This window comes from Sciurus vulgaris (assembly GCF_902686455.1).
Source record: "Sciurus vulgaris genome assembly, chromosome: 2".
In the NCBI taxonomy this organism is placed as follows: Eukaryota; Metazoa; Chordata; class Mammalia; order Rodentia; family Sciuridae; genus Sciurus; species Sciurus vulgaris.
This window is the reverse complement of record NC_136462.1, coordinates 199,098,986-199,109,056: the sequence shown is the minus strand read 5'-3', so window position 1 is coordinate 199,109,056 and position 10,071 is coordinate 199,098,986. Positions and strand designations below refer to the sequence as shown.

General features: G+C 61.7%; 1 protein-coding gene across 2 annotated transcripts; it reads left to right on the top strand.

Moving 5' to 3' along the window:
• The first annotated feature begins 704 nt into the window (after nucleotides 1-704).
• ZBP1 (Z-DNA binding protein 1) lies at nucleotides 705-9,399 on the top strand. 2 transcript variants are annotated; one of them, XM_079129446.1, is made up of 8 exons: nucleotides 705-946; nucleotides 2,947-3,171; nucleotides 3,602-3,667; nucleotides 4,007-4,180; nucleotides 5,101-5,268; nucleotides 6,266-6,469; nucleotides 7,289-7,501; nucleotides 9,129-9,399. In XM_079129446.1, the coding sequence occupies exons 1-8, from the start codon at nucleotides 913-915 to the stop codon at nucleotides 9,275-9,277; spliced, it is 1,233 nt and encodes a 410-aa protein (XP_078985572.1). In that variant the 5' UTR covers nucleotides 705-912; the 3' UTR covers nucleotides 9,278-9,399. The 2 variants fall into 2 exon arrangements, with proteins under 2 accessions (XP_078985572.1, XP_078985571.1); XM_079129445.1 differs by having other exon boundaries at nucleotides 7,283-7,501.
• Nucleotides 9,400-10,071: the final 672 nt, after the last annotated feature.

The following is a 10,071-nucleotide window of genomic DNA, read 5'->3' as shown; positions in this document are numbered from 1 at the left end:
GACCCCAGGGGCTCTGACCAGAGTGCTCAGCTGTATCTCTCCACGAGTCTTCACCACCCCCATTAGATGGGTCTGGGGACACTGAGGATAGATAACTTTGCCAGGCTGCACAGCTAGGACATGGTGGTGCTCAGTTTGAACCCAAACGCCCTGGCCGGGGGTGGGGATCTCTAACTGCTGAGCAACACTCCCCTGGTGGTCACCTTGTGATGTCTTTGGGAAACCAGTGCAGGGAGGCTGTTGTCCCGTTTACGATTCTGAATTCATAGAGCATCTTCCCGTGAGCCTGGCTCCTTCGTGTGGTCGACAGGCTGAGGGAAATGGCCCATGCCTGACTTCTGGAGGGCACAGATCAAATTCCTCCATTTTTTCTCCGAAGAAAGAAGATGGCACACCCCACTGCCCCCTGAGGATGACTGGAGAGGCAGAGCCGTTGGAATCTACATAGTAGGTGCTTCTTAAAGAGGGTCCCCTCAATACCCACAGGAACACATGCAGAGCCCCCAGCCGCTCAAGTATCCTGGCCTCCCTGTGGGGACTGTCCGTCGGCACTGGTGCTGGGAGGCAGGGAGGCCAGCCAGAGGCCCCGGCCCTGCCCAGCCCAGTCGCTGCCTGCCCACGTCATGCCGGGGTCCACCCCTCTCCCTCAGTCCTGCTTTCAATTCTGTTTCTTTCCGAGAAAGCCACACAGAAGTTTCATTTTCTCTTTCTCCAGAAAGCTGATGGGGCGGGGCGGACAGTGCGTTGTTTTTGGAGTGTGAGCAACTAACAGCTCCAGGGACACCCGCAGCCCTCGCCTGTGGGTTCAGAGGGGCCTGGAGTGGAGGCTCAGCCTCCTGTGGCCCACCTCCCAAGGCCACAGCAAGGGCACCTGCTCCCAGGTCCCCTGGGCCCCTTGCCTCTGCTGGGAGCATGGCTGAGGCTCCCGCGGACCCAAGCAAGAGAGGTAAGGCCTTCCTCCTCCAGGGAGCGAGGGGAGTCCCAGGGTGGGCTGGGGCTCGACGGCCAAGACTCTGCTTGGCCGGACGACAGATGACGGTGGGATGAAGCGGGCACCCTCCCTTTGGAGGCGCCATGTGAGCCCCCGGCATCCTGTCCCGTTTCCCAGATGGCACAGCCGGGCCCTGCAGGGTGAAGTCCTGGGGCTCTGCAGTCATCCCGAGGTGAGACGAGGCGGGTGCAGGCAGCAGAGGCACCTGCCCCTCCTCTCTGTGCCGCTGCCTTTCCCTGGTGACCTCTGCCTCCGGAGGTGGCCAGGAGACCCCTGGAGACCCAGCATGGAGGGCGCGCCTCTCAGGGACCCCGCCACGCGCCTGCTCGGGCGGTGGTTTTCGTTCCCTTGCTTCGTTCTGGTTTTTCCACATCCTCGAAGTCGACTCTTCCACTGCAGTCCCACCGGGGGGAAACTGAGGCACAGGGCGCACACAGTTGGGGCTCAGTCCATGGAAACCAGTCACAGAGGCCAAAAGGGAGAAGAAGTGAGTTCCAGGGAGGGTGGCGACGTCAGGGGGCCACCCAGGAGACTGGCCCGACCTGCTACGCTCTTCCCGAGGGCCCTACAGGCCCTGGGCCAGGAGATTAAGCAACTGGCCTGCTGCTCTCCTGTCTGCCTCCCCGGGTGACTCCCCTGGACACCAGGCTTGTCCCCTGCACCAGTTCCGGTCCACGCATCCCCCTCTCAGGCCCAGAGACTCTCAGGCTGCCCTTCATTCATTCTCTGCCTGACACCCCAGCCTTTGGGGTCTGGGAGGCCCTGCAGGGCTCAGGGTGGGCTCCTCCACATCCACAGTTCTTGCAAGACAAGGAAAGCCAGGTGCAGAGCTGGTTGGGTGCTCCTCCCCTGGGGCAGAATCTGGCGGGTGAGGGTGGGTGGCCCTGGCCCTCTCATTGCTTTATACCTGCCCCCAGGGGAGAAACATTCTGATCACAAGAACAAGCCCCAGCCCCAGCCGAGAGATCGCAAACTCATTATCCCTCCCCACAAGGGCCTCCACGGGGGCCAGGGCCCCTGAGGTTCTACTGATAAGGAAAGAAACCCCAGAAGGGAGAGGAAGGGGACCAGGGAAGTCCCGAGAAGAACAGCCTGCAGGATTCTTGGGGGCAGAGACTTCCGGGGACAGGCCAGGCCACTGCCCATGGGCGCTCCCCAGCTGCTGGTCCTCGCTCCCCAGCTGCTGGTCCTCAGGTGCGGCCCATACCCAGGGTCTGTGCTGTGAAGTCAGCTGGCAGAGCCCCAGGGTTTGTGTGTGCGTGTGTTTCGTAGTTATGTGGGGGACGGCTTTGATTCTGAAGGCCTACCCCAGGGGGAGTAGGGGCCTTTTGCAAAGTTCTTCCTTGAGTCCCCTCAGGGCCCTTAGGGCCTGTTGCGCCCAGACCAGGAAGTGGGTGTGCATGCCAATTGCTCTGGGCCCACTAGGCAGCGTCTGCCAAGCAGAGCAAGCAGTTGCTCACTTATTCATCCATTCAACTTCCATTCCCTGCGCACCTACTGTGTGCCAGGCACTGGGCAAGGCACTGAAGTCTGACAGGGAACCAGGCAAACAACAGGGACCCCTTAGGGATGTCCTGTGGGGACCCAGCCTCAGGCCAATAGCAGCACGGCTGATGCTCACAACAGCGGGTGTGGGAAGCCGATGGCAGGGGTCCCCAGCCGACATGCCTGCTCCCTACTTCCACCCCCGCTCCAAGGAGCATACCCACCTGCCCTGGGTGCCAGCCGGGAGGGACGTGGGCAGGGTGTGCACCTCCTCTGCCCTGTCACCCGGCCAGCACTGTCTGTCCAGCCCATGTGCTTGTCTCTCCACACAGAGGTTCTGATTGCTGCCGTGGGTGGGTTTCTGCTCTGAACCCTGCTCAAGAGAGGGCCTCCCTGGCCTCCAGGAGTCTTCAGTCCTCTCCACCAAGGGGACCCAGGGCTCAGTGCTCTCTGCCCTTCCCTGCTCGCAGACCACCTTGAGCAGAAGATCCTGCAGGTGTTGCAAGAAGCCAGCTCCCCTCTGAAGACCCACCAGCTGGTGAAGGAATGTCAGGTGACCAAGAAGGAACTCAACCAAGTCCTCTACCGAATGGCCAAGGAGGAGACCATCTCCCTAGTCGCCCCTGCAACATGGCGCTTGGGCACCGGGGGTCCTGAAGGCGAGAATCCCACCCAGACGGCCCAGCTCAGCCGTGGTAACCTGCCTTCCTGGGGCGGGTTGGACCCACGGGAGACATCTGGGCAATGGACAAGCCCAGATTTGGGCCTGGCTTGGAATCCAGGCTCTTCTGCTTGGGGACACCTCATGTGCCATGTCTTGATTTTTTTTTTTTTTTTCTGGTCAATGGTGATGACAGTAGGGCTACTTCGTAGGAGTTGCTGAGATGACCAGCTGCAGGGGGCACAGTAGGCGCACCGTGAAGCACTGGTGGCAAGCCCCAGTGGCAGCAGTCACAGTGACTGCTGTGACCGAGCACCCTCAGGGACAACAGAGCCCCATTCTGGTCCCAGAGCCTCAGTCACCAAGCCCGATGCTCACCCAGCACCTGTGCTCACCTGGCCTCACACACGCCAGAGGAGAGACGCTCACCCAGCCGGCCCACCCCTGACCCCCTCTTCCTCCAGCCCAGAAGCCCCAGCCAGAAGCAGCTGCTGTCGCAGAGAGTCCTGGCCCTCAGCTCAGAGAGCTTGGTAAGCACAGCATGTTTCCTTTCAGCCCTGCCCCCTTCGCCCCCAACCTCCCTAGAAATGCGAGGTGTCACCGTGCTGAGTCCCCAGAGGCCAGACTTGTCTTTGCAACAGCCAGAGAATCCAAACAGCTGAGGAATCGCTGGAGCCATGCTTCTGTGCCCTTCCCGGGCAGGGCTGGCGGCACCTTGCACACCTCCTGGGCCGCAGCGCCCTGCGGGGTATCCCGGCTGCTCCACCCCGGCCGTGGGCACCTGTCCCAGGCCTCACAGCCTGTGCGCAGCGGAGCAGACTCACACTTGGGGAGGGGGGCTCCTTCCACTGAGTCACCCTGCCTCCCAGAGAAAAGGATCTACGCGTTTCTGGAAGCCAGTGGGCCCTCCAAGGCCCTGCACATCGCCCAGGCCCTGGGAATGGGGAGAGCGAAAGACGTGAACCCCACCTTGTACAAGATGAAAAGCAGTCGCCTTCTGGACCAGGACCAGAAGCTGCAGGTCTGGAGGGTCTCTGCACCAGGTAGGCCTCCCTGCTGCCCACGCCCACGAGGTCCCAGGAGGCCGCCCACGCCCAGTGCTAGGTCCTTGTCGGGGGTCCTTCTGAGTGCTTTGCCTGCTCCTCTTCACTAGAACCTGCCAGAAGCTTCTGCAGGTCGCACTGGCTGTCCCCCAGAGAGGGCTGCTGAAGGGAAGCGCTGGTGGGGTGAGCCACAGCAGGCTTCCTGGAGCCCGAGGCTGCAGACATGTTTCCATTTTGATTTCTTTTAAAGTCAGAAGAAAGGATGGACATTATAGCGATCACCTCAGCACGAGCGCAGCCCGGGTTGTGCTTGTCTTCCTACCGCGCAGTCAGAAAGCGTGATTTAATTTTATTTTTTTGTGGAGGAAAAGGCCCACAGAGTCACACCAGCCGGGGGCCTTGGCGGTGGTGCTGTGGCCGGGGCGTCCGCAGAGCCGGGGCAGGAGCCTCCTGGCCCTCCCACGGTGCCCGTGCAGGGTCAGCATCGCAGGGCAGCGTGGGGAAGGAGCGACCCTGTGGGGCAGCAGCTGACTAGTTCAGATCGATGCCAGTAGTCACGGGGCATCTGAGCAGTTGCTATGAAGAGGCTCTGGGGTTCAGGGCTTGGGGCTTTGGAACAGAGGGTAGGGACAGAGGATGCTGCTCCCAGGAGCCATCATGGGGGCGGGGCGGTGGGGGTGGCAGAAGACACCAGGTAGGGTCACTGGCCACCTTGACCGTGAGCTCCCTCTGTGATACCCGAGCGGCTGTCCACCATCCAAGGCTGGAGTCACTTCATGCAGGTTCCCAGATTCCTAGATCGGATGCCTGGGGATCCTTTTTAACAAATTCCCCAAGGATATTTGGTGCTGTCAAGTGGCATTTGGGGCCTCAGACTCCTAAAGAGGTGCAAAGGGATAGAGTGAAATATTATTTTGCAGATGATTCTGGAAGAAGAAATCAGTCTGCTGTAGCCATTTGCCAGCAGAATCCAATCTACATGATCTACCAGAATGCCCCAAACTCCTGCATTAACATTACAAACTCCGAAGCCATCCAGATGGGACATGGGAACATCTTAATGAAACAGAGAGTCTCTGGGGACCTTGGTAAGTCATCTGAGAGGCAGACACCAGGAGAAAGGATCTCAAAGGAGCGAGGTGGGGTTAAGAGTGGGGAGACCCAATCCTCCAAGGAGGAAGGGCAACTTCTTAATGTCCATGGCCCTCCTATAGAGCTGTCGTGAGAATGAGGGAGCCTGGATCAAACCCCTCCTGCTGTCCCTTCACTCCAATACCTTTTGGTCCTTTTAAATGGAATGCAGTATTTTCCCGTGAGAAATATTTCAAACAAGTGCATTAGGTAACATTTCATTTTCTCTGGATACATCTCTTTCCCCCACATCAGGGCATGTTGGAAGTTGGGGTGCATCTTACCAGCAGAGGCATGTGGATTTTCTTGAAATGCAGTGCTGCAGATTGAGTGTGTTTGTGCCAGGCTCTGTGGCCAGAGGGTGTGGGGCCTCTGCCAGTCCAGCCGGGCCCTGCATGGGAGGCCCCAGCCCCCTCTAGACACTCCCTCTGACCTTGGGAGCCTTGCTCTGCTCTGGGCCTCAGTGTCCCAGATGGGCAATGAGGAACTTGGTCCTGGGATCCAGGTCATGGTGGCCCCTGTGTGAATCCCCGGTGCCGCCTCAGTTTGGACTACATCCCTGTCAATCGAGTCAATGCTGTTAAATGGTTCACTTTTTTTTCTCACTCAAATATATTTAAAAATAAAATTCCTCACCTTCACCTAAGTGGAAATCCACGTAGTTCACCATCAAATAAATGTCAGGGACATGGAATGACGTCCCTGGGGGTGGCCCTGGGTGACATCCCTGGGGGTGGCCCTGGGAGCACATTTACACCAAGGATGAGTCTCCCCACCACGGGGTCGGAGGCTGAGAAGACCAGGAAGCAGGTGGTGTGTGACCACTGAGTCTGCAGGTGTCCTCGTGGTACCCTAGGCAGCCAGCTAGCTGACCCTGGCCCCCGTGCCCTGGCCACCTGCTCTCCAGTCCAGAGCAGCCAGGTGTCCCCTCGTCACACTGTGCTGTTGTTTCAGGTACCACAGCTCCGCACCAGCTCCCCACAACTGTGCCAGGTGATTCCTTTGCTCAGGGGCCCCTGGTCGGTGGCCGGGGGCCCCAGGACATCCGCATGGAGCGGTCCCTGCTCAGACAGGTGCAGGTGGGATACGGCAATGAGATGAGCCTCCACGGCGTCCCATCTGAAGGCCCTGCCTACAACCTCTCGGGCAGCCCCCCAGGTAACTAAGGATCATGAGGCCAGATCTGCCCCCGACTCTCCACTCAGTTGCTGAGGGGCAGGAACTGGAGCCAGAGTCTTTGCAGGGAGAGAGGCATGATGGGAACGCCTTTCCTTCCACCAGAAGGCTCCCACTGAGCGGCACGGGTGGGTTTTTAGAGAAAGCATCCCGGGCACCCATTCTGTAGCACTGACCAGCAGGAGACCGCTCCCCCTCTGTAAGATGGGCCTGTCCTCCCATGGAGAAGGCGAGGCTGGGCCAACTGAAGAAGGCTTATGGGAGCAGATGGGAGCTTCTCAGGAGAGTGGAGGCCAGGAGGCAGCACAGTGACCAGAGGGCCTGGGCCAGGGCCGCCCACGCACCGCCAGTGGAGCCTGAGACTCTCTGGGAGGGGCCCGGGAGCAGAGCAGAGAGGCCAGTGAAGGGAAGAGCTACGGGGCCCCCCAGCAAGGGTTGGTGGTCAGGGGAGGCCAGGCTGAGTGTGGACAAGCCTTTTCAGAAGTCTGAGTGGACAGAGCAGATGGCAGGGACTGGGCCCCGGCATGAGTGAAATCAAAGGTAGTGACTGTGTCCCAGCACTGCCAGGGAGCAGACCACCGAGAGAGGAGGAAGGAGTCCCGGAGGTCAGGTCCTCTGCAGGGCTGGGGAGGGCAGGTGAACAGCGTGTGTGAGGGCGTGAGCAACGGCTGTTGACCAAGCCACCTGGCCACTGGTGACGTCAGGGTGGAGGACTTGAGAGTCAGGCTGGGAGCCGGGCTCCGGGGCTGCCGTCCAGCTGCCCAGCCTCCTGGCCTCTCTTTGGCTGACCCACAGCCTCAGCCAGGGCCGTTGGATCGGAAGCCTCATTTGAAGTGGGAACGTCCCAGCCGGGCCCTCACCCTGAGGCCGCAGCAGCCCAGAGAGTGCACATCAAGTCCTGCTTCCTCGAAGACGCCGCCATCGGAGACAGCAACAGGATGACCGTCCTCCGGGGGACAGCCGCGGGGCCTGCAGAAGGCCGGCAGGACCACGGGGTGCCAGAGGAGCGTGCAGGTGGGCCCGGTTCTCCCTGCGCTCCCAGAGCCAGGCGGGGTGGGGCCAAGGCAGGCGCTGCTGGGGTGGCCCCTGCCCACCAGGGCCTCAGCCCCAGTGGGCCTCTGTCCTCGTTGTGAGGACTGGGTTAGGCGCTCGGCCCCCTGCCCGGCCCAGGCACACTCGGCAGCAGAGGGAGGTTATTAACATGCCTTGAGAGGCACTGGACACCACGGCCAGTGAGACTGGCTTGCCGTGGGTGGCCCTGCGGCAGCCACAAGGCCCCAGGCACCCACACCACCTGCCTGGAGCTCAGGCCTCTCTCACAACCTGCTGGGGCCCAGGTTGGGTCACCTCAAGGTCATCTGCAGACCTGGGTCCTCTGCGGGCACTCAGCTGTCCCCAGGACTCTGTCCTGACTGTGGGGTTGAAGCTGGCATCTGCCAGGAGAGGGCAGAGTGGGCACCGAGTGCTGGCCGTGCCCCTGCGACACTGCTCACCCACCACTTCACACACACGCTGGGGTCCCGCACTTGGCTGGCAGCCTGGGCAGCCTGAGCCCAGCTGAGACCGCGGAGGGACCCTGCTGCCCACAGGAGGAAGAGAAAGGGCACGGGCACACTAGCCACCCTGCCACGGTTCTGCCCTGGGGACCTGACCCTCTGGCCAGAGCTGAGGTTCCAGCTGTGCAGAAGAGGGTGCCAGGGCTGAGGGGACAGCTCGAGAGACGGGCACAGGGCAGGAGGGCGAGCCTGGTGGGCAGAACAGCGCAGGCCTGGAGGTGGGACTTGCGGGGGACGTGTGTGTGGGCGAGAGCACAGCAGAGCCCAGGCTGCAGCGAGGGTGCTGGAGACCAGGAGGCACTGGGGAGCCACAGCGGGCCTCGGGCAGGGGAGGGGTGACTGCCTTTAGTGTGGAGAAAGGGTCATGGGGGATTCAGCACCTCGCTTCCAGAATTTGGAGCGAAGCCTCGCCAGTGCTTGGAAAGCCAGCTTGGCTGACTGGTAGACAGGCCGGCCTCCTCAGCCAGCCCCCGCAGTCCAGGGACATGTGTCCCGGTGCCGAGGCCCACCCTTTATGCCCCAGCACAGTGAGGAGACCTGGCCTCCCTCCAGGACCCTGGGGAGTCTCAAGATCAGGCAGGGAGCCTTCTGCAGCCTGCAAGGCGTGGGCAGGGAGTCAGGGAGGCCAAGGGGAGGGAGGCTGGGATGCTCTACCCAGCGGACCTGGGAAACTCCGCAGGCGGAGGGCGGCAAGTGCAGAGGCCCCGGGCTGGGAACAAGGGCAGCCGGCTGGTCACCTGGCAGAGGCTGGGGGGCACGGGCTGGTCATGGGCCCAGGACTATGGCCATGACGGGCCCTGCAGAGCCTGGGTGGCCAGGCGAAAGCCACATCTGGTTTGGAGTGGGCAGGGCAGCTCCAGATCCAGCAGGGGCTTGTGGCGAGGGTCAAGACCATCTGGGAGAAGCGAGGGGGCCTGAGGGGAGCCAGGAGCCACCCCGGTGTCCAGAAAGGGCAGGGCCTGCAGTGAGGACGCTCAGGCCGTCCACCGGGCAAGCAGGGGCGGTGGCCTCGGTCCCAGTTCACTAGCTGGCCTTGGCTCTTCCAGCGCCTCGTGCTCCTGTGATGACATCTTCTCTTCCCGCAGATCCCAGTTCTGAAGCCCATCCATCCAGAAGCGATGACCCCCAGGACAGGGACCAGGAACCCCCCGGCAAGTCCGCGCTGCTCACCCCCAAGCTGAGGGCCATGGCTCTCAGAGACAGCAGCCCCCGCCCTGCAGAGCCCAGCGCCTAGGTGGTGGACACGGGGCGCTGGAGCGGGCGAGTGGCAGGGACCGCAGGCTGGACTTGGGAGGAGCAGGTGCTTGGGAACCTGGGTGGAGTGCCTAGGCCTTCCACGGACTCTGACCTGCCGGCTGCCCACACCTGGCCTGCAGGAGTCGGCTTTCAGGTTGGGAAACTGGAGCAGCCCAGGGACTCCTTGGTGCCAAGGGGAGGCTAGCTGGGTGGGCTCTCCCTGCCTGCACCAGGGCTGCCCGCAAGGCCCTGAGCACTTAGTCCCCCAGGTTCCGTGGAAGCTCCCCAAGCAGCAGAAAGAAGAGCGGGCCAGCAGTGACCGGCCTGTGGGCTCTGCCTTGGTGACAGAACCGGTGCGCTTTCTGCCCCTTGCGCTCAGCCTCCCTCCCTGTGAGGACGCAGCAGTAGGCACCACCTTGAAGCAGAGCAGACCCTGGCTACACAGCCTTGGCACTTTGGTGTCGGCCAGCCCAGCCCCCAGAAATGAGCGATAAACTTCTAGTGTTTATAAAGCGCCTGGTCAAAGGTGTTTTGTTACAGTAGCCCAGACGCATTGAGACACCCACCCACTCTCTTCTCAGCTTCTCTGACGGCTGACAGGAAGACAAAGCCCATCTTCCTGTCAGCTGGCAGTCACTGAGGAGTCACCGAGGAAGAGGCAGACACACACCTGGGGGCTGGGCCTCAGCGGGAGGTCACAGGGAGACAGAGGACTGTGGAGACACAGCTCAGGAGGCTTCTTAGGGAGCAGGGAGCCCCGGAGCCAGCCCTGCACGGCCACACAGAGGGAGG